Source organism: Cololabis saira, chromosome 4 (genome assembly GCF_033807715.1).
Source record: "Cololabis saira isolate AMF1-May2022 chromosome 4, fColSai1.1, whole genome shotgun sequence".
Lineage (NCBI taxonomy): Eukaryota > Metazoa > Chordata > Actinopteri > Beloniformes > Belonidae > Cololabis > Cololabis saira.
Window position 1 is genome coordinate 5,504,168 of NC_084590.1, and position 24,534 is coordinate 5,528,701.

The 24,534-nt window shown below is 44.7% G+C and overlaps 1 protein-coding gene across 1 annotated transcript in view; it reads right to left on the minus strand.

The window, feature by feature from the left end:
• brip1 (BRCA1 interacting helicase 1) overlaps nt 1–24,534 on the minus strand; it is a 101,012-nt gene that overhangs the window by 23,720 nt on the left and 52,758 nt on the right. Inside the window, exons 14-15 of the mRNA XM_061718696.1 lie at nt 3,802–3,961; nt 2,808–2,929 (exon numbers count right to left, since the gene is read on the minus strand). Of these exons, the coding sequence (XP_061574680.1) occupies nt 2,808–2,929; nt 3,802–3,961 (282 nt within the window). The remainder of the gene's footprint in view (nt 1–2,807; nt 2,930–3,801; nt 3,962–24,534) is intronic.

Below are 24,534 nucleotides of genomic sequence, written 5' to 3' on the forward strand. Positions count from 1 at the left end.
GAAGCTGAATGAGACCATCCACTGAGCTGTTTAATGCGAAACAGAAGATGAAAACTTTTAAGGATTTGCTTGATGTGTAAAGTGAAATAAAATACAATCAAACTAAGTTTTGCTCCCGCTCTATTTAAATAAGCACACTTGTTCTGCAGCGCGCGTGTGTTTTGCATGTCGGAACCGGTGACTTTCCCCGGTTAAAGCAGCGGCTGGAGCAGCGCGGTGATGGGCGCTGCTGCAACCCGACTTCCTGGTTCCCCAAGCGGTCCAATCGACCTGGTTCCCGGCCGCTTTGCGAGCAGAGATTTCTGGGGTCTGTCTCAGGTCTGATCAGCTTCACCCTCCGAAATTTGCAGCCAAATCTGTCGGTTACAAACCCGGTACCGGACCCCGACATGCGCGGGTGTGTATTCGCGGCGACACACACAGATTCTCATTTATGTAGCGCTTGACTGGCGCAGCTGATGGACAGAAACCTATGGTGATTTTTAAAAGAAAAACTTTGCATAAGACGTTTCCAGCCGGAGTCATTATAAGGACGAATGAAAAGGGGGGGCTGGATGAAGGGATGATGATGATCAGGTGGCTGAGACAGGTCTGGAAATTCGGACTGGAGCTCCTGTCGGATACAAACCCCGGTACCGGCTCCCCGACAGCGCGTGTGTGAGCGGGTCCAGCGCGGGGGAGCGGACCCGGGACCAGCGCGGAGCGGGACCCGGGACGCGGGACGCGGGACCCGGGACGCGGGACCCGGGACGCGGGACCCGGGACCGCCGCGGTCGGGAACCGCAGCACAACGCAGCACAACGGGGTATGAAACGTTTATTTTCTTACCTTTATTTATTCAGGGGTCTGTCCCAGGTCGGAACAACTTCACCCTGCGAGATTTTCAGGCAAATCTGTCGGTTTGATCTCTGGTAGCCTAACCAAGATGCAGAGGATGCGCTCAGGAGCCGCCAGGCTCCCGCCGCGGGTTTGCCGGGCCAGGGCGCACCATCCCCGGGGCAGATCCGGCCGAAATGCCGCTGGTCTTTCCCCGGGAGCCCCTGCTCCCATACAGGTGGGTGGCTTCGGTCCCAGCCGGTCCGAACAGGTCACATTCCCGGTTAAAGCCGCTGTGACGCGCGCTGCTCCACCCCGCTGGGGAGAGACGGGCTCTGCGCGGTGGAGGATCCGCACAACGGGGTATGAAAAGTTTATTTACTGTTGTGCAGAAAGTGTCTGACACCGAGGAAATTCGGACTGGCGCAGCTGAATTAATGGAGCTCTTTAATGCAGAAACAGAGGTTTTGCTCCTGCTCTATTTTTTAAATAAGCGCTTGTGTGCTTGTGTGTGCGTTCTGCATGTGTGTGCGTTCTGCAGCGGGTGTGTGTGTTTTCCGGCCGGCGTGTTTTGCGGCACGCGTGTGTGCAGCTCTGCTCTGTAGACTGCGCCTTTTGGGTCGGTGCGCCATATGTATGTCTTAAATCTAAAAATGACACACAAAAATGAGGGTGCGCCTTTCCACACGGTGCGCCGAATGGTCGCGAAAATACGGTATATAAAATGGTCTCCCCTCACCCTGCCAGCACAGGGGAGACAAAATACCATGAAATTCTGCAGGGTCTCTGACCCCCGCCGGACAGAGTCCCCCAGTGTCACGTGACCTTTTTTTGAGCCATTCTGAATCTGCGCCTATGGTCACCATAGGCGCTCATTTCCATAGGTTCAGCCTCCGCTGCTGAAACCACGCCCACAACCAGCTCTCTCCGCTGCTGGAGCGGTCTTTCCTTCAGCCAGTCGGACGCGGCCGCGGATCCGGGTTAAATCATCCAGGTTCCCGGGTGGTTTGGGAGCTGGGTCCTCGGGGGTCTGTCCCAGGTCGGACCAGCTTCACCCTCCGAGATTTTCAGCGAAATCTGTCGGTTTGATCCCCGGTAACGGGAGATGCGCCGCGGATGCGCTCCGGAGCCGATCTGTGCGCCCGCCGTGGGGTCGGAGCGCCCGTCGCGCAGAATCCGCCGGGCAGATCCGGCTGAAATTCCGCTGGTCGGTCCCCGGGAGTCCCTGCTACCAATCCAGGCGGGTTCCTGCGGTCCCGGCCGGTCGGAACCGGTCAGATTCCCCGGTTAAAGCCGCGGTGATGCGCGCTGCTCCAGCAGCGCTGCTCCCGGGCGCCCGGCGTGGCTCCGGGGCCAGCGTTCAGCATCCACCGGGTAGATCCGGTTTAAACAGTGCATAAATGTTATTTATATACAACTCATATTTTATTTTTTTAACAATAAAGTTTCCATTTGTGAAAATTCAGTGTTGTGATAATTTACAGGCTCGGGCTGCTCTGGCGGAGCGAGGGTTTGTTCTCCTCCCCTGCTACACGTCATTCAGGGAGCCAATCAGCACAGAGCCTCATTATCATACCCCCCCCTTCCCTAAAAATGAGGCACAGAAAAAGAGGTTAGAAGCGGTAAAACTAGTGACATGGCCCACAGGCTGGATTTCTGATTTATGTAGAAAAAACAAGCTTTAGATTGTTTTTAAGACATTCAAGGCCTGTTTAAAATATACATTAAATGCCATAATAGGTCACCTTTAAGAATCGGAATCGAATCAATTCTTGACATTTGAACCGATCCCCAGCCCTACTCGCCACCCCCTCAAACATAAGCCCCAGTTAATGGTTGGATAGAGGGAAAATGGCTTGAATAAAGGCTAAACATAGTACTCTTTTTGAACTTCATTGCCCCTATTTTAAATCAATTTAGGATTAAATAGTGACGTGAAGAACTGGGATTAGACTGTATGGCGACTCTTGCTCTCTTTAGGTTCTACTTGCCTGCAGGTCTTTGATGTTGGGGAAGGGAATTCCGATGGTGACCACTGCCCTGGCGTTGTCATCGGTGAAGTCCAGCCCCTCGCTGACCTTTCCTCTGCAAACAGCTATGAGCAGCGCACCATCTGTGACAAAGGAACCACACGCAGTTCATATGAATATGTTCAGAAAAACAATCCTATCATTGAGTTACTATGCCAACTTAAGATGACACGAAGATTCATTTGATTTGAAAAAATACAAGTTCAGATACAGCCTACGTCCGAAATCCCATCCTTCCACCCTAATGAGTAGCAAAATGAGTATGCAAGATTTTTTAGTGCGTCTGAAACATTAGAACGTACTCAATAGTAGCTCTATCCATACTCATTCTGGAGAAATGTATCAGTGTGGATTGATGGACACTAGCTGAGCAGAAACTTCCCACAATGCAATGCAGCGGCGTTTGGTTGCTAAGTGATACGTATATGTCATAAGTATAATATTAAGTATAATAATATTATTATATAATATTAATATAATGATATTTGTATTTAATAATATGATATAATGTCATCTTGTTTCGGCCAGGATAAATGGGAAATAGTGGAGCGGTGCTGCTACTGCTGCTGTTACCATGGTAACAGCTGCTACTATTGCTACGTCACTTCCTCCCAACGTTAGGAAGTGACGTGTGGCTCTTAATAGTACGTCCAAATTAATGCACACTACTGATATTTACTCAAAAGTGTGCCGAACTTAAGTATACTTTTTAGTATATACTGTTTAGTATGGCATTTCAGACGCACCGACTGTTTAACAACTTATCTTTTCATTACAAATCAATTAATTGTCTGATTTATAGTACAAGCACTTGATAATCAATACAATGTGCTTCTGCACTAATTAAGAGGTATGCATACATATGTATATATACAGTACAAACCTGTGTGTGTGTGTGTGTGTGTGTGTGTGTGTGTGTGTGTGTGTGTGTGTGTGTGTAACAAAGTCCTCTCACCTCTGTCCACGCAGTACTTGATGGCATCATAATACATCTGAAGAAGCTCGTCAAAATCCCCCTTCCCGCCACCTCGGGGTTCTGTGATCACAGTTTTCTTTTGTTCTAGTTTTTCCCACAGACCAGTGGTGGTCCATCGGTCTCTCAGCTTGTCCAGCATCTGATCAAATCACAAGACACATAATATGATAAATGCATATGTTTGTTTGTTATTAAGGGCTGCATCCAGAATTTTCAGAACCAAGGGCTTCAATCAATGTGTTTAATAAATATATAAGCACTTTTCCACAACATTTTAAAGTAGAGTGTAGATAAGGCCAATTCACTCTGCTGAAGTGTCAGTCATCAGGGCCAGTCCAATCAATGCAAAGTCTGTTAATGTTGCTCATTTCTGCAGGTTATGGTGTTTTTTTACAGGATGCATACAGTATGAAGTGAGTGCAATAAAACATCTCTGGGCTTTATGTGTACTGTAGTCAGACGAATCAGTACTCCCGATCTCTTTTGAAAGAAATTTTCATGTTGTGCTCCATATCCAGGATGAAGAGGACCAAGTCCAAAAACTAAGCTCTGTAACAGAGTGGAGTTGTATCGGAGCCCTTGGCTAACGTTCAGTTCAGATCAGTTCAGATTTATCTCGAGCGGTACAACATTTTTACAACATAAGTGACCTGGGTGCAACATAAAATTAAGCAAATACCTTTAACAGTAGACGTGCAGGTTTAATATTCAAATTAATTAATTAACACTCGAAAGGGCGAATGGGAAGAAGAAAACTTATTTAATCCCACCCCTGTTTCTCATTAATAACTTGACAGATTTTTAAGGCTTCCTCCTGTCTTACCATTTAAACCAGAACAATGAACAAAAGACCTGTATCAAATTATAACAACATTATTTTACAGTATTTGCATTTCATAACCACAAGGTGTGTGAAATTAGGAACAATGTATATTGTCACCACGGGTAATAGTTAACTGTTAACTTACATTTATAATACATACCATCAATGGTAAGGACAACAGTACCAGAAGGTAATGGACAATACATACCAACTTAATGAGGAACAACAAGTACACATCAACATTTCACGTCATTCACATTTACAGTATGGCAGCATTAATGCAGAAAAGTACAGTGAGATATACAGGACTGTCTCGTTTCCAAAATACTTTGTTGAAACTGAGTCTGAAGTTTCCAGGTTAGCATTGGTTGTTCCAAACATAGGCACCAGCCAAGATCTTCCTGTCGTAATAGGGACACATTAACTTGATGTCTTGTATGATGAAGACTGTTATGGGCAGAACTCGAGTGACGTGTCCCACATTTATGACTAGAGACAGATGATTGGTACTCTGAAGCTGAGGAAACACACAAACTCCACAGGGAGTATAGGCTTGGCAACTGTGAAACGCAGAGAACAGAAAGTCATTTCTGCACAAGGGAGAGTGCTTTTAGAGGGTTAAGTTCAGACTAACACCACAGATGAATGTGCCATCATTTGACCGCCTAGCACATCCGCCTGGTGGGATCTTTGTTGAATGTTGTCTTATCAACATATCCAAACGTCACGCTCACAAATTTCCGGTGTGGTTAAGAAATGAAAATGAACATGACGTAATGCTTCCTTCAAGTTGTATCATTGCTGAGCTCCATGTTCCTGCAGCAGTTTACAATAGCTTACCTGCTTCCAACAGGGACTCTGGTTCCATCGTAGCGGTTGCTAGTCAGTCAGCTTCTGAGTTGACTAAGACAGGGCTCATATTTGATTTTGTTGATTCTCCTCTTCCACATGAGTGGAAAGAAAGAATAGAGAGTCTGAATCCTTAGGGTGATGTCTTTGCTCAGAATGGTTTAGATTTCAGGCATACATCCAAAGTTAAACATTATATTCATTTGATAGAGGAAACACCCTTCAAACAGAGATCCAGACCAATACATCCTAATGTTGGGCCACCGTTCTGTGATTATGAACTTTTATGAACTTATGTGATTATGTGAAATTCGACTTTAAAGCCTCAGTCTGAGACCAGCGATGAGTTTCACCCACTGGCCGCTTGGTTCGGGGAATAAAGGCAAAAGACTACAAAGCCCAGTGGGTTTGTAGTCCAGGAGTAGGGCTGGGCGATATGGCAAAAAAAGTGATCACGATTTTTTTTCCCATATTGAACGATCTCGATTTTTAATCACGATTTTTTAAATCAGAAGATCCCCCCTCCCTTCTGGAATAAAATAGAAAGAAACCAGAGATTAGTTTTTTTTTTTATTAACAAATAAAGCAAATAGCATGTTTTAACAAGAATCCAGAATGCTACCAGTGGTACCCACCGAAAAAACTAGGGATGCACCAAAATGAAAATTTGAGGCCGAAACTGAAGCGGAATAAAATTTAAAGACTTGGCTGAATACTGAGTACCGAATAGCCTACGGAATGCGGTTGTTCACAGTTTTTAATTTATTTTGCCATTTTTTTCACAATTGCATAGATACAATTGCAATGACATTATTAACAACAAAAACAGTAAACTGAGTTGAGCCACTGTCAAGCAGCTGGCGATGCGGTTGCTTAAATTGACCAACAGGTGGCTCTCTAACATCACAGTTTGTTTACTGTGCGTGACTCTGACGCTGGTTGGTAATTAAGGAGTTAAAACTCACTCGCCACTTGGGGGACTCAGTAGCCAGCAGAAACAGCAGTTTTATTACATTTATTAACTGTAGTACCGCTGTTATGAGAGGTTATTTCTCACAGTATTAGCCTAAAGGGACTTAAGGCTGTTTTATGGTCCCGCGTTACACCAACGCAGAGCCTACGGCGTCATCTGGTGAGCTCTGCTTGTTGCCTCCGCGCTCCGACACATTCACTCCGCTGAGCGCGCAAACACACACACACACACACACGCGCGCGCGCTCGCACACACACGCACGCACGCACGCACACACCCATGTCGGGGCCGCGGAGTTTCTGAAGTCGGCGGTGATCAGAGTAATTTGTGGTACAAGCAGAGCGAATCACAACTTTAATGAGTGCGGTTCGAATACACAATACATCCATCACGAAGGGCATTTTGTGAATCCATCACACCCTCCTCCTGTACGCTCAGAAGAAGTTGTCCGGCGAAATAAATAAATAAATAACCGCTAACCGTGAGTCCCGGTCGGCTCAAAGCTAAGCTAACGCTAGCCTGCGGTTGTTGTCTTGTAGTTTTATTCTCTCTGGTCACGCTTGCTCCCACCGGTGCAGGGGAGGCAGATGTGACTAGTTTATGCCTATGGTCATGCAACTTGCCGCGGCATGTCATGCATGATCAATTAATGCAGACAGCGCGGTGCCAGGAAAGCGGGTTGTGATTGGTTGTCGTGCACTTTTCTGCAGCATTTTTTGCACGTGATCGAGAAAGTAGACCCACAGCTGATCACCGTGATCGAACTTAATTTGATCGCGATCACAAATCGAGATCGTATAATCGCCCAGCCCTATCCAGGAGGTGTGAAAAGAGGGCGTGCCTTCGGCGCGCTTTACCGGAAGGACCGGTGAACTGCCCGCGGGCGCTGATGACGTCAGCGCATCCCCGGTGCTCCCGATTTTCTCCCTCTCTAACCCCTTCTCCGGCTCTGAGTTTCTCTTGCACAAGGAACCGTGGTGTTTCGAGGACGACCGATCAGCGTGAAAGAGCATCAGCCGCAGAGCATCAGCCGCAGAGCACCAGCCACCTGAGTCCGTGTCGCCCACTCACTCACCAGCGATAAGACGGGAGCCCGCACCTTCCGACAGAAGTGAACCGGCTCCACGCGCATCGAGACGGGGGGGGGGGAAGCCCGGCTGACAGCGGCGCTGCACCGCTGTCCCTTTTGTTTCTGAATCAGGGAGCAGAGAAGGAACCGGGAGGCCACTCATACCAAGACCACCAGCGTGGATCAGCACCCGACGGACCTAAACTCAACCGAGAGCTTCCAAAACCCTCAGGACGCCGCCGACAACTCCAGAACCAGGGAGACGTGAGGCTCGTGTGTCCGGGCAGTTAGTTAGTTTAAAGCAGTTAAAGTTGATTTGTGTTTACTGTTATTTTGTTTTGGATATTACTGTGGCGCGTCAACGGTTTTTCTCGCCGCCCGGCGGCCGTTACGTGTGTATCTTAAGGTGACCGTCCTTTCTTTTCCCCTCTTACAAATTCACCGGACACGTATTACCATACATCTAACCATTTCTTTGTTAGACTCGCGTGGCGCTGTTTCGCGATTTTACCCTTGGTCTGAGTAACGTGTCCGCCGTCTTCCCTTCGGGTCACGTGGCGTGGTCCGCCATCTTGGCTATATGTCCACGTGACGTGACGTTGCACACACACACGCACGCAATCTGAAGTTTTGTGTCAGTTAGTGTTGTTTTGGTAGTTTAGCTATCAGAATTTATCCGAGGTGTTGTTTATCATCTTCTTGACACCTGTGTAAATAAATTCTGATCTGATTTGAATGCGAGAAGTTGTTTGTGCTTATTTTACATATATTTGTCACAACTGCTGGTTGCCAGGGCTTGTGTTCGATCTTTTCTTCCTTCACTATTATTCTGTAGAATAATGTACCTTGAGACTGATTTTTGCTGTTAGTTATCATTTTCCTGATTACATCAGGTGGTGCCCTGTTTTGATTAAGTCATTTTGATAATTCAATTTGATAAATAATCTATTTTATTAATTATTAAAGGCCTGTCTTCCGACAGTCATTAATAACTCTTTTGATAACTGAACCAGCACCCCCTCTGTGGGACAACACTAATGATTACGAAGTCTAATACAGACATCTCTGACTGGTAGAATTCCTCCATCTCTGGAGCAATGCGACAAACTTGGCATTGTGTGTCCTCTAGGGTTTTAGGAGTTCAACAAACGGCCCTAGTTCATTTCGGTTAAAGGAGTGGTGCATGGGAAGTCTTAACCTGAAAGAAGTGCTAGTAATCTTGGACAAGTCACAGTGCAGTGGCAGAATTAGATTAGATAGTCTTTTATTCATCCCTTGGTGGGGAAATTCGCTCTGTGCAGCAGCAGTACACACAACACACACATGCAGCGAAAGAAGCATGAAAAAAGTAAAAAATATATAATAAGAAAATCTAAACAGTATACACAGTGGAATAAAAATAGTGCAGTACGAGAAAAAAAACTGCAAAAAAGTACTTAGGTTGTGTGTGAGGTAGGGAGATATTGCACATGTTGTTATCCGTTTGCTACTGTGAGCAGGCCTGTTTGAGGAGTCTGATGGTAGCGGGCAGGAAGGACTTGCGATGGGTCTCAGTGACAGTGACAGAATAAATAAATGTTAAGACTTGAACTAGAGCTACAATTAAATACTAAAATTAACAATGTTTAAAGTTACAGTGCACCCCCCTTCGCTTTTTACGTATTTTGTTTCATTACAGCCTTTAGTTCAATGTTTTTTTAATCTGAATTTTATGTGATGGATCAGAACACAATAGTGTTGAGGAAGTGAAATGAGAAAAATATATACATAAAACTATTTTTTTAGAAATAAAAAAAAAAAAAATTGGCGTGTAATATATATTCACTCCCTTTGTTATGAAGCCCATAAAAACCTCTGGTTCAATCAAATTAAGGCACTGTAATTTCAGAGTAGTTTAAATACCTCAGTCAAAGGCAGCTGTAAACAATAGGGGTGGGTAAAAATATATCGAAAAATCGATGCATCGCGATTCTCCCCGCCCTAATTCAATATGGATTAAGCTTGGCCTCTGAATGGATTCACCTCCAGGCCAGTGGGGGCGCTGTGTGCAACATTTTCTTATGATTCGCGTTTTGTGGACGGTGGCTGCACACGACCAAACAACAATAAAATAGCAACGATGGCAAGCGGAAAATCTTTCAGATCAGATGTTTGGACTCATTTTGAATTCCCATTTAAAGAAGGAAGACGAAAAATGGACAAAAGTAGGGAGGTGTGTAAGTTGTGTCAGGCAGAACTAAAATAAAACAGCAACACGACAAACCTGCAGAACCACGACAGAGCCAGAGCCGACACCATGCGGATGCAACAACCTACGGCTAAAACGGTGGACCCACAACAGATGCCACTTGACAAAGACTTTGTCTGCAAACTACCGCCAAGATCTGTCCGCGCACAGAAGATAACGGAGTCTGTGGCCGTCTCCATTTGTAAGACCGTACCGTGGTCGATCAAGGTTTTAAGGCTGAATTATGCTTCTGCGTCAAAATGGCGCCGTGCCTACGGCGTGTGGTTTGGATCGACGCAGAGGACACGCCGTCACCTGCGCCGTCTCTGACGTGCACCTCCCGAAAATTGTAACTACGCGTCGAGGAGACGCAGACCACACGCAGACCGAGAGGGCTGTGATTGGTTCGTTTGAAAGCGAAGCATTTCCGGTTTGAATCAGTAGTGAACTTCCAGGGCTCTTTTCTTCGTTTATATGTGATTTTTTTTTGTTTTTGTTTTTTGCACAATAGTTGTCCTTATCTCTTTGATTTACTGTGATCGGAAAAAGTCGGATAAACCATTCAGAAAAAGATCGCTAACTAGTGGCCGCGGGGGGTACTGCACCGCGACCAAATGGAGAGACGGAGAAGTCAGAAGGGTTCAGCACGGCGTCACGGCTGCGGCGTGTGCTCTGCGTTGGTGTGACGCAGAAGCATATTTCAGCCTTTAGGAAGATGGTACACACTTGAACCACGATACGCCATCATGTTGACAGAACTGTCATGTGTTTTTTTTTTTTTTTTAATTTTGTACTACAGTTCAAATGCACAAGTGAGCCATTATGGTGCTGCTACGTTTAATTGCTCAGGTCATTTCTATGTGAAGTAACATGCCACGTGTTATAGGCATGAAAATAAAAATAATGAAAAGTTGCCAACAGGTATTTGTGTATTTCTACGTCTTACTGAATCAATATCGAAGTATTTAAATCAATTAATTCATTAATTTTTATTTCGAACATGTATATAAAATGAAAGTAAAAATAATAATAAAAAGATAAACATTTACATTTTCATATTCACATATGTTCGAAAAAAAGGAGTAGGAAGAAGTGTACACTTTTTCCTAGTTCCTACCCCTTTATAACTCTATGGATTTACATTATTGCTATTATTATATCTACACAATATCCATATAAATATAATCTATATAAATACTACGTAAACATGCCTATTATTACATAATTATCCATATAAGTACAGTATATAGACAATATAAATATTACATAAATATTATATCAATATCTAGAAAATACAACTATTATATACATCTATATAACTACATAAATATCCCTATAAATATATATGTGCTACATACCCAATAAATATATAACATATATTACATAATTTTAACTATTCCTCTCAACAGATAATATATACTACATAAATATCCACATAAATATCTAAACATATCTTAAGTATAATATACCATTTTTCCCTATTTTATTTGTTTCTCACAATCCTCGTTAACCCATTTCCTCTTCCATATACCTGTTTATAAATAATTTTTTGCATTTCTTTTTAAAAGATCGAAATATTTTTCAATATCAAATCAAAATCGAATCGAAACCTAAAGAATCAAAATCGAATTGAATCGTGAGGTTCTTAACAATACCCAGCCCTAATAGAAGATAAGCATGAAAAAAGAGAGACCAGTCATGTATGCAAGGATCATCCCCCCATTCCGTAACCGGGTGAGAAGTGAACAACTTTCTGACGACGTTCTACGTGTGGCAACCGTAGTCGTAAGTACAGAGGAGACGCACTTCACTTCAGGGACGAGCAGAGCTCCGAGTTAAATCCTGCTCACAAATCAAACAGCAGCTGGTGAGGAAGACCTGGAAACTTTCAGCTGGAAGAGGCTTAGCGTTTTTATTTACTGTGTTGATGCTGTACATGCAACTGAATCCGTCTAGTTACGCCATTCAAACCTTCCCGGTCAACTCCCGGTCCCAATTGTGCATGCATGCTTACACACACTCCTGCTAAAAGGACTGTAACAATAGAAAGAAAGCTGAATGCGTCTTCTCCTCGCTATTTTTTTTAAATGTATCTTTTTTACTATTAATATTAGCCAATGAACATGATTGACTCCTTCCGTCTTGTTTCAGGCACACTAGTCGAGTCACATTTTGTGTCCTGAATGCCGGTTACTTGTATGTAAGGACACATTTGCAGCATTTTCCTCCCTTACTTGGGCCAGTATGTAAAGGCCAGTATGTACTGTTTTACAACTTAAATCACATCTGCAAAAAGAATGACAAAATAATTAGAACACAGCAGGTCATCTTCAATTTCACAACACATTTTCAAGGGTCGTGAAATATTACGAAAAGTTAAGAGCTTAACTGCAACTAACCTGCAAACAAGCCATGAAAGGAAAAAACAGCAGCATCAGGAAAGTAAACAGAAAGCAGGAGATGTATATCTTTGGCAAAATGTAAAAAATAGGCCAAATAGGCCAATGTAAAAAAATATATTCTACTGTATAACCTTAGATACAGCACATAAAATCCTTGAAAATTTCAGGTAAAGTTTCCAATCAAGTAACATTTTCTACCCTTGTTTTCTCGCGTGTCCTCAAACAGCTTGGATTCCTTTTCTTTACTTGCACTTGGCAGAGGGCTGGTGTGTTAAACCGCCTCTGCAATAAAATCACTGTTGCTTGACTATTGTCAGTGCAAAAAGTCAGAAACTCTCAGGGGAGGCACATTGATCTAAAAGCCCTCATCCTACCATGGCTCCACTCATGTCTGTGCTGTGCAAATTATATCCTTCAATAAGCATGGCTTCACAATCAAAAAGAAGCTTCACTGGCTTGGAAATGTGTTAGAGGGGTCAAATAGAAGTTCTTCTAATAGTCAGCAGAAAACTTCTCAACAGGCTAAGAGATACAAGCTGTAAAGCTCAAGCCACGTTCAAATGGAGCCTCCAGACAGAAGGATTCAGCTACTTCCTTCATCCATTAGGAAACTATGTTTAACATGGTTAAAAATTGAGTAAAAACACTACAAACAGCTAAGGAGGAATTTACTCCACAGGTTAAGTGCAGCAGTAGGTAGAGAACAAAATGAGAAGGGAAGTGCTGATAGTTTCTTGCATGCAAGTGTTGTTACTTCATAGTGGTGAATTGAAGCATTGGAAAGATTTCATCAGGTTAGTGACTCTTAAAGCAAGTGAGGTCGGGACGTTGCATAAATAAAACATGCTGCATTCAATAAATATGCAGTGTTACATCCACAAGACCTCCACCTCCCAATGTGTTTATTCAACTCAGCAAACTGTTTGCCCTGCAATTGCTTTCCAGTGCAATCTTGAGCAGGACATGAATAATTCATGTTATGTACTTTAGACAGATCTACCGCTAAACAAAACAGCCATTATCTGCCAGGCTGCACTTGTAAAGGAACTGATTCTACGGGAGGATGAGCATGGAGGCAAAACGTTTTCACTGATACAACTGGTATGATATAGCATGTAAAAACTAAATGTTGGAGTTTTACACCGACAAAAAAGACAGGGTTTGTTCTCCTTTTCCTCGATCAAACGTGAGCACTTTCAAGGTTCTAACTCAGAGCGCGCCCCTGCGGTTGAAGACACTCTTCCTGACCAGGATAAAGACCTTAAACTGTGGAACACAAACACATGCAGGTCACAGTGCCTGTATGGAAGAGCCACTTTCCAGAAAGGCGTAACATCTGATCACCTCTTTTTGCAACCTCCCGAGGTAGACAAAAGGTGATGAAAAGAAGAGACTGCTCGTGTATGCAAGGACCACCCCCCCATTCTGTAACTGATTGAGAAGTCTGAGGATTTAATTTAACAAAGCTGACAGCATCTTCATCTCTGTTATGTTTTTTTTTGTAATTATTATTTATATGAGCCAATGAACGTGACTGACCCCTTCCGTCTTGTTTCACGCCCACAACGTGGAGTCACACTTCCGTTTCCTGTATGTACGAACACGCGTTTACTGAGATGTTACACAACGCCAGAATGCAAGCGCCTTCGAAAGTAAACACTATCGACTGAACCTTTACTTGTCCGGCCGGCGGCCGCACTGGGCTAATGCTTGCTAGGGTTGTTAAGTTGCTGTAAACTACGCAAGTTAATATTTTACATTGGCCATTTTCTTTGCAGATTCCATAAATGAGCGTGCCATTACTGACATTTAAAGTCAGCATCGCCACATTATGCCACCCACAGTGCCCCTCTATCATTTAGCCCATGAATTCACCCTTAATGTTTAGCATGAACTCTTTATCATAACATAACATCTGCCCACTCAGATGTTCTACTAGTTTCCCTTGTTGACTCTGCCAATGCCTTTTTCTTTTCAAATCCGATGCCATCTCATATGTGGTTCCGCCAGTATCTGGCGCAGGACACAGCTGTTGGGGGGGGGTCGTAACAGTCCATTAGGTGGGACATTTGGCGCTTTTCCACTAGCACCTACTCAGCCCGACTCGCCTCGGTTCTTCTCCACCAGGGGTCTAACGTGCCAAGTAGATACTTTTTCTGTAACTATTCTGCCGAGGTTCTAAGCTGCTGAGTCGGCTGTATCTGACATCATCACACTACAAGCCGGGGGGTTGGAGTCAGACGTCTGAGTCAGGAGGAGGAAATCAGAGAAAGAGACTTTGACGGCTTCTTGTTCATTTTATTCAACCAGCAACGGCAGCAAAAGTCTGTTTCATGATCCAACTCTGAGGTGCAGATGTTCATAAACCTGGTGCTGAGGAGAGAATTAAAAAGGGATCTAGACGGAGATAAGGAACGACCAGATCTACCAGGAGCTCTGTCTCTTCATAGCTGCTCGCGGCTCCAGCTGACTTTTCAGCAGCGCCGAGAAAAAACTAACAAAAATTAAAAGGCATCGCCACTCGAAGATTCTCTCACTCTCATTTTTTAACTTGATATCAAACACAAGCCACAGATCCAGCAGCACATCTATCATCTCCTCCAGGTTCTACATCTGTAGTGTTGTTGTCTTCTCCGTTTAGATCACAATCAAATATGTCACAGCAGCTTCACTCCAACCTCCTACTTCTCATCTGGGTGTTGAAAAACAAACGAGGGCAAGGCGAGTGGAGTCGAGCTGAGTAGGCACTGGTGGAAAAGCACCAATTGTCTGTACTGCTCCACAACTGCATGAGTCTTCTGTCTGGTAGCTCCATGCTTTCATGAGTGCTTTGCATCTCCCCTGCTCCACTCGTAGTGTGTTGAGTCTTCCAGGTCGGCCATGGGAGGTCGTGCCCGCGGGTGAGGCATTCAATCGGGGTGATTCCTCCCTCCATCCAGTCATGGGCTCGTGTGTTGAGCTGGCTCCATTCATCTTTCCAGATGTTGGTCCTTGCTGTTCCTTTGGTTGTCTGGAGAGGTGGGACTGTCTGTAAGAGACTGACTCTGGATTTCAGTTGAGGTGGGGGTGCTGTGTGTCCTTGCAGGGGGGTGCCTGGTATTCAACTCCTGGACTCTTTGCTCGGCTTGCAATGCCAGCTAAGGCATAGAGGCCCGTGGCTGGCGTTGTCTTTAGGCATCCGGTGATGATGCGGGAGGTGTCAGTGAGAGCCGTGTCAACCAGTTTGGTGAAGCGCTGCAGCTCTAGCTCCAGCACATACCCGGCTGCCAATGGGAAAAGCTTCTAGACATAGCAGGAGGTTGCTCGTTGTCCACACTGAAGAGTGACCCAAGGCCCAGGCAAGGCCCAGGCACGGCCCCAGGCACGGCCCCAGGCAAGGCCCCAGGCAAGGCCCCGGCAAGGCCCCAGGCAAGGCCCCAGGCAAGGCCCAAGGCACGGCCCCAGGCAAGGCCCCTGGCAAAGCCCCAGGCAAGGCCCCTGGCAAGGCCCCAGGCAAGGCCCCTGGCAAGGCCCAGGCAGGGCTCAGGCAAGGCCCAGGCAAGGCCCCTGGGAAGGCCCCAGGCAAGGCCCAGGCAGGGCCCAGGCAAGGCCCCAGGCAAGGCCCAGGCAGGCGCACAGGCAAGGCCCAGGCACGGCCCAGGCACGGCCCAGGCAAGGCCCAGGCAAGGCCCAGGCACGGCCCCAGGCAAGGCCCCAGGCAAGGCCCCTGGCAAGGCCCCTGGCAAGGCCCCAGGCAAGGCCCCAGGCGAGACCCAGGCAATGGCCAGGCGAGGCCCAGGCAAGGCCCGGGCAAGACCCGGGCAAGGCCCGGGCAAGGCCCAGGCAAGGCCCAGGCAAGGCCCAGGCAAGGCCCAGGCAAGGCCCAGGCAAGGCAAAACAGTTCCAAATTATTTTATTCTCCCACAAAATTAATAAACGTTTCAATTCGATATCCACTTTTTGTGAATTAATAAAAAGTTACATTTTCAAGCACTTTATCCAAAACGTCAAGCACTTTTCAAATCTTGAAAGCACAACACTGAAATCAAGGACTTGGAGCACCTGTAATGAACAACGTGTATTATAACATCAAATAAAGCATTATATTGTGTTATAAAATCAAAAAGCTCAGGTGGGAATTTGAAGGTCCATGACATGGACGAAGCATCACTTGGGTTCTGCTCAGGTAGGTTGTTGCTTCTTGTCAACCTGTCATGTTTCCTTGTCATTACCTACATAAGCTTGAAGTCATGCAGCAAATACCAAGTCCCGGGAGATGCCCTCTCAAGTGCCACATCCTGACCCTCCAAACTGTAAATGTATTTGCACAAACAAGAATGAGAACCTTCCCGTCCGTGAAAAACAGCAGCACAGCAGTGCACAGGGACCTAACTGTGTGCAACTTCTTAATGTGCACTGATACTACATTTATGTCAAATCTCCAGCACAGTGCAAAATGCTCCCCATCAGGTCCACCTCCACTCTGACGTGATATTAAAGGAACGCCAGCATTTCAATACCTTCTCAACAAAAAGTGGTAGCAGCAGGACATCACATGCTGGTCGGCATAAATCACTGACAAGTGAAGAGACGGCACAAAAAGGTGAGCAGGCTGAAACCATAAATTGAAGTCACTAAACAAGTGTTTGAGTGAATTAGTATTGATGGTAAATTTAGCATGACTGATGATGGCAGTTGCATTTGTTGTGTTACGTGCTGTTGAACTTTATCAGGTCTCTGGCACCTTCACAAAGGCTTTCAAACATGACAGTGTTATCCACTCAACATAAAAATTACAGGCACAAAAACTGCAGACAAGAGCACCTTCATGATTCATTTACAGACTACATCTGACAAGATGCCCAAGGAAAATGAAAACATCCCACAGCGGTTAAGACCCGTCTCTCCTGGAAGCAAAAAAAAGAAAAGAAAGAGCCTCACTAAAAGTCACCTCTTTCAATCCTGAGGCTACTATACCACAAAGCAATTTAGCACTTTTGTTACACAGAAGTGTGTAAAGTTCAAACTCTCCTTGTTTAACAAATGGAGAACAATGTGTAGTTTGATCAGGTAGAGGTGAGGACTCTGACCGGCCCACCGCTACACCTTGATTCCTTGCTTTTCTCATAAATCTGTTGTAGATTTGCTTGTGGTTTGGGACCGTAATGCTGCTGCATGAGCTTGAGCCGGCAGACAGATGGCTCCACATCACTCTAGACTAGTCTGGAACACAGAGGTCGGTGGCCTCGATGCCAACAACAGATCATCAGCAACACATAGAAAGGCCTTTCAAGTAAACATCTCCATTTAGATCTGGTCTTTCTAAAAGGACACTGTTCTACAAATGCTGGGATTTGTTCAGTTGGAAAGCTGAGTAGCTGTCATGTTTCCTGTCCTGTTGGACAAACAGAAATGAGGCCTGATTAGGTTCATTCATGACCTGAAAAGTAAAACTTTTTTTTTGGTTTTCGTTACAAGCATTGTTTATATGACACATCTCACAAGGGCAGCGTTACATTCCGGTGAATGTCAGAAATATTAATTATAGTTCGGCTTGAACTTGCGTCTAAAAGAAACGGCAGTGCCATTTAAACGTGCATTTATTGTCCATCACTTTTAGACTAACAGAAGACATTACAGCAGAATAGTTAGCACGCCCATGCAACCTGAATGGGAATGAGCAGTATTTAGCACATAGGAGGCACAAAAATGTGAATAATTCATTGTCCTTTCTAGGCATGGTAAGTGCAATGTTTGCCAACGACACGGTAAAGTGGGCCAGATCTCTACCAATTGGGACGGGGGGGACGGGAGGGGGGGACAACTAGGCAAGGCAGTGACCTGCAGTCTCTCTCGCACTTCTGCACTTCCCCTCTCTTTTCCCCTTACTATCTCCATATCTTTCCCGTCCTCTGCATCCGGCCTCACTCCATCTCCCTCACGCTGTCCCTGGTGTCGGTGAGCTGTGTGGCAACACATCGCAGCTCCTCTAGTGCCTGATGAATTATGGAGGGGGTTTAGGAGGCGACGGCATTAATGAAACATGCAGCCGAGAGCCACATTTCAGAGTGGCGAGGGGAGACGTGTTGTTGCCGCGTAAATTATTTAGCCCAAAAATATCACAGTAACCATCACGCCACGGCTGGTGGCAAGACGCCACCTGCCACCTCAGGTCTGCCACCCTTCCCATGTCATCTACCCTACACGTCCTGGCCACACTGGTGGTGACAACAGCACGGCTCAGGCGCAGGGACTGCTGCTGCCCTGAGGGGGAGACTGCCACGTACCGGAGCATTAAGTCAATACAAGCATCAAAGGTAGTTGAAATGTGTAGAAAAACAAATGAATTCAACTGGCCTGAACATATGTGTTGATAACTCTAGAAAGAACCTGAAAATGATTTGACCACAGTGATATGTTTACGTCTTAGATCTTGCAGTCAGGTGGGCTGTGTCAGGGTTGAAAAGGTGTCACTCTGCTGCTTGCTATTATAGCAGTATTTCTTTAACTACCTTGAATGAGGAACATATGAATGGAAAAAATTGTCTTTTATTTGGAAGACACAAAATACAAAACAATGCTGTGCGTTTGCCCTATTGCAACGCAATTTATAACTTTATAACTGTTTAAGTTTTAAAGAGAAAGCCAGGCCAAACATTTTCCACAAACTGAACTAAAAGTAAATGTCATGTATGCATTATGCATCTTCACTTTCATACGTACATAAGTACAAATATTTTGCCACAAACTGAATAGTTTTTCTCACGTATGACTTGACTTTTTTCTTTTCCAGAAATTTAACTAAAATGAAATACATGTCAATAAATAAACTATGAAAAGTCCCAAACTCCAAATGCAACATGACGGTTATTTATCTTGTGCCAGAGCTCAGAGCTTCACCTGCTCCAGCCTGAGGCCGTAAGGTGAACCCCGTTATCGTTCATCCTCACACCTTTGGGGACGACACAATCTTTACATCATAAAAAACATTGATTCATGCTCACCTTAGAAGTAAAAGTTCGGAGCTCAAAACCCCCCAAGAGTCCCGTGATGGGGACCGTAAAACGGTACTAGTTTCTTCTGAGCGTAGTCAGATTTTGGTCCGCGGGTCGAGGTCGTCACGTGATCCCACTGCACCAATAGGATGTTACTAGTAAACAATATATTCATATTAATAAACCCAATATCGCGCTACAGTTTGTCACCTCCACGACACGTATCGTGATGTTTTTGTATCGTGAAGTTTCGTGGCACGATATATTGTTATACCCCTACTGATTAACTGAAGATACAAGTAATAGGAATGAAACACTTCAAAAGAGGTTAAAGGTGAACTCCAGGGCGAGATAACACCACCATTGCTTGAATCAAAGACAGGACAGGTGAGTTTTTTCAGAAGTAGCATTAGGTCTATGTTCACAGATACAAAAATGAAGCCTTCAAAGAAAAGAAGCCTCCAGCTGCTGTGAAACATGAGGCGTGTTTCCACAAGCAGGAGTTGGCTTTGCTGTTCACAAACAGCCAGCAGCGCACAAGATGAAAGAGATGAAAAAGAAGAATGCAGCAAAAGGATAAAAAGAAGAGGAAATAGGTAAACGGTGGGTACTACTTGTGTTCTTGTGTTTATTTTTTTACTCTGCGGTGGTAGCGAGTGACAGAGGAAAACCTCCTGCCGTACCTCTACATCGATGTAATGTGCCAACAAGGCCTGAATCCACTCACCAGTCCATCCATTGTTTTAAAATGATCCCCGGCCCTCAGCCCCCTGAAAATGTTCCTAAAAGACACTTTTAACCCCCTGTACTGTCTTTGGGTCAAAATTACCTCATTCTCCTGTTCATTCTTTCCTCCTGCTCTCTCCTTCCTTCTCCCTTCCTCCTTTCTCCTTTCCTTCCTTCTTTTCTCCTTTCCTTCCTTCATTCTTTTTTCCCTTCCTTCCTTCTTTCCTCCCTCCCTCACTTCTTTCCTTCCTTCCTTCCTTCTTTTCTCCCTTCCTTCCTTCCTTCTTTCCTCCCTTCTTCTATTCCTCCTTCCTTGACCCGGAGACACCACAAGGGTTAAAATGCTGTTCCTATTTTGTTTTTACATAGCCTTTTACATGGGTGCACTTTTATGGAGCTGCTGCTTAATCTCATTTTATTATTATAATGACAATAAAGGCTTTCTATTCTATTCTAAAAAGTTGTGCAACAAACATAATTTGCCAATGTCATTAGTTTTTGTTTGTAGTTTTTTTTCCTAAATGAATCTGTTGAACTTCATTTATGTGTCCACATCCGTGTGTCCTCATTCCAAACGTCCATGTGAAGAAAAGACTTCAGGAGAACCAGCAGAGGCTTCATCCCTCAAGGTTCAAACTATTCACACACAAACTGAAAGGCCAGGAACTCAGACAGGAAAAAAAAAGAAAAAAGAAAAAGCAGTAGCAGGGCAGACAGATCAAACTTAGATCAAGCTATACCCGAGTGATAGGAAGGAAAGAGGAGAGGGCTCAGAATGGCTCATGATCAGGAATACATCATCTGTAAAATACATGGAGGCTATTTGACAGCATGGGATTGCGTGGCTTTCGGTGACACTGGGTCACTAGTGTTTATTGATGATGTGTCAGAAGCAGTTAGGTGAATTCTGATATTTATAGAGATATACTTCTGCTCTGATTCGGTCCGATGCAGAAAAGCTGCTTGAATGGTATCCATCAGTAAAGATTAATAAGAGTATACAAGGGAAACAATCTACAATGGCAGAACCACTCGTTTGTTCTCAACCTTGACTTTCAGTTCACTTTCTATAGTCAAAACTGCAGGCAGCATAAATGTCATCCTAAAATACCTGCAGCCCATTCTCTGCTGGGGTTAAGAGCATTCAGACTAGTGGTCAGACTGGAGTAGTTTGGCAACTTTTACTTCAGCACCAGCAGAAGGGATTTCAACAAACTAAAATTATGGAATCCCTACACTCTTACAACCTCATTTAAAACTGAAATCTGCATCTAAAGCAGAATGTTTGCAGTTTAAGCATATTAATGACTATGAATCTTATTAAAAAAAAAGAAAAAAAAAAGATTAAGGGGACAAATTACATGACCAGAAGGTTGCCAACTCCCTGAAAAATAAAATAAATGAGGGACCCCTCATCGGCAGGGCCAGTCAACCCGACTGCCTTCACCTTTCCTGGCGTAGTGAATTTTTTTAGCCCCTTTTTTGTGAGTGAAACCATTTTTTAACTATTTGACTCGAACCTGAATTTAATTAGAATCATATTTTTGAATGCCATGAATACATAGAAAACAATTATCCAGCAATTCACTTTAATACCAAATAACAAAATGAACTGAATAAAATAAGTATTTTTCTTAAACAGAAACCTGTCCTGCTTAACTTAAAATTGTATAAATTCATATAAAACAATAGAAAGAAAGCATAACATCCATCCTGTAATAGTGCACATTTTTAGTGCAATAACAAAAGTGAAAACAGAAAGTCTGTAGAAAACTTGTAAACATATTTGAGCCTCAAAGGCCGTGACTGTAGCTACAGTTGTAGTAAAATAGAAAAAAATAACTTATGAACTCAACAGCTCAATGCCATTTTCCATTGGCATTTTAGGACTATTTTCTGACTCTCACAGAAAAACGGGACAAAGTTTGTCCCTTTTTCAGCTCAATACGGGACGCGGACTTTGGTTTATAAATACGGGACGATTCCGTTTTTCAAGGGACGGTTGCCAAACCTATTTCAGCCACATGCAACACAACAACAATGGCTGTAATATGTGCAGACGCAGTGGTGTCGTCCTGGCGGTAGGACAGTCATTTCTCTGCTGCTTGTCTGGCCGATCGTAACACCTCGTCCCGTGTTTAGCTGGCTCACTTTTTCACTGCCAGTTGTGTTTATCTCTGCTGCCGTTAGCGTGAAGGAACACCAGCTGGGGAGGAAGTGTGGCCGCTGGTGCTGAATGTGGGGACTCTAGACAGAAATTCAGAGGACCAAATACAAACGTCCCGTACAGCAGCAACGTGCTATTGAGGGATCCTTACACATGCAGCTCCCTCAGGATTAATGGCACTCGTTTCCAAGGCCAGTTTACTCCTAGACAGTAAATTTAGTATATATTGGCACTTTCCCACTAGTACCTACTCAGCCAGACCCAACTCGCCTCAGTTTGGTTCTTTTCCACTAGGGCTCTAACGTACCGAGTAGATTCTTTTCTGTAACTATTCTGCCGAGGTTCTAAGCTGCTGAGTCGGCTGTATCTGACATCATCACACTACAGGCCACTATTATATTAAAAATAGGCCAACGAGACCCCCCGCCAGGCCTAAAAAAAAAAAAAAAAAATCAATGATCATTTACGTTTAGGAGCCTCTGCAGCGCTGTTCTGCAACGTGAGTCAACCTGCTTCGTTGCCTAGTAACGATGCGAGTACCGCTGCTGAGAGCGCGGGCATATTATTATACATCATGGGTTGTATAGAGTTTGTAGCTAGCCAACTATGGCGCCGGCCAAAAAAAGAAAAAATATTGTGCGCGACAGACAACATGATATAAAGAAATCTTTCTGCCAGGTACGTGTGTTTGTGTTTGCATGAGACGCTGCAGGGAAGCATGAAGGAAAACACAGCCCGACGACACACCATGCGTCCGCGGGGTCCTAGTGCCAGGCACACGTGCGAGCGTCAAGTCTGATTTACGGTTCCGCATTACACCAACGCAGAACCTACGGCGTAGGGTACGCGGCGACACGCACCGTATGTTGCGTGTCGGTGTGTCCCCTACGCCGTAGGCTACACCGTACCCTACTGCGTATGTTCTTCGTTGGTGTAACACGGAACCATTTATCAGCCTTTACCGTCGCTGACACCGGTCCGACTGGTGACCCAGTAAAAAACAACGCATTTAAACACCGAACATCTGGCTGGGATCCCGAATGGCTTAATAACCATAAATCTCTCCCTCGCGTGCTGGCCTGCGGTCCCCACCCCCGGTCATCCTGTTGCTGCTTCCACCTGCCTGCGGTCCCCGCCCCCGGTCATCCCGTTGCTGCTTCCACCTGCCTGCTGTGCTGCTGCCGTCCCTGACCCACCAGTCTGGCCTTCGGCAGGAGGGTCCCCCCTTATGATCCAGGTCCTGGTTCAGGTTTCTTGCCACTGTTTGGCTTAAGGTTTTTCTCCCACTAGGGGAGTTTTTACCTTCCATTGTTTATGTAATGATTGCTCGGGGGTTTATGTTCTGGGTCTCTGGAAAGCGTCTGGAGACAACTTTTGTTGTATTAGACGCTATATGAATAAAATTGAATTGAATTAGATACAGCCCTTGGTTGTACCACACTCCCCATGGTAAATTTCCAATTTGTTGTTTAGCTTACATTTTTGTTCTGATTGAGCTTCTTTTTTTGGTGAGCAATAATGATGAAAATAACACAGACAATAGATTGTCTTTCCACCAGAACCACTAAAGGTTCATTTTAGTTTATTTACAACTAATATAATCTCAATTGTGAATAGGGATGTTTTGTCACATATGCCGTCAGCACAAGCAGCCGTTAAAAGAGGACCAGAGGGTTTTCATAGAGATCCCTCTGAAATATATAGAAAACATGTGCTCAATGCTCATATGGGTCAGACCAGCACACTGCAGCCTTTCAGGCCCATGACACTTTGGTTAAAGGTTAGATTAAGCCTAATGATTTCATTGAAGTGATATCATTCAGCAATATAGGCCTACAATGATTTTTAATGTAAAACTTTGTTATATTGCTACATGTCACATGTCCAATATGCCGTCCCACGCGCCTCGTCTGTTTAGGGTTTTTTCGGTGGGTACCACCGAGCCTGAAAAATATTCTAGGGGAAACACTGTGTATATGTATGTATATATGCATGTCTCAGGTTTTTACCAACATGGTATTAACCATTAATATACATGCAGACAAAAAAAGAAAAAAAAAGCAGTAACCCTGAAGTTTCCCCCGTTAAAACTTAAACCATCAGCTTTGTCATAATAAAAGTGGTGATACATGACGCTGAGCAAAGTGACCCATGAATGTAATGTTCTCCCAGACCCGGACAGAAGCAGCAGTGCTGCTGGAGCCGAGCACCGGGGGCTGCACCAGCCCGGGGGCTGCGGAGGACGGAGCACGCTGGTGCTGGCGGGTGTTTGACTTTGATTTGACACGAGCTCAGCCTAGCCCGGCGCCAGCACGGGTGCGTCTTCACACAGACAGCCAGGCGACATCACCTAATGGCCCTTATCTCAATCTCCTTTAAAAGCTTCTTGTATTCCTCATCATCTTTTCACCTCTATGAAACCCTTCTGTTTATGCTGAACCATGTGACCCCCTGGCTCTGCCGCGGAGCCCCGGTCCGGGCCGGAGGCGGCTGGGACCAGAC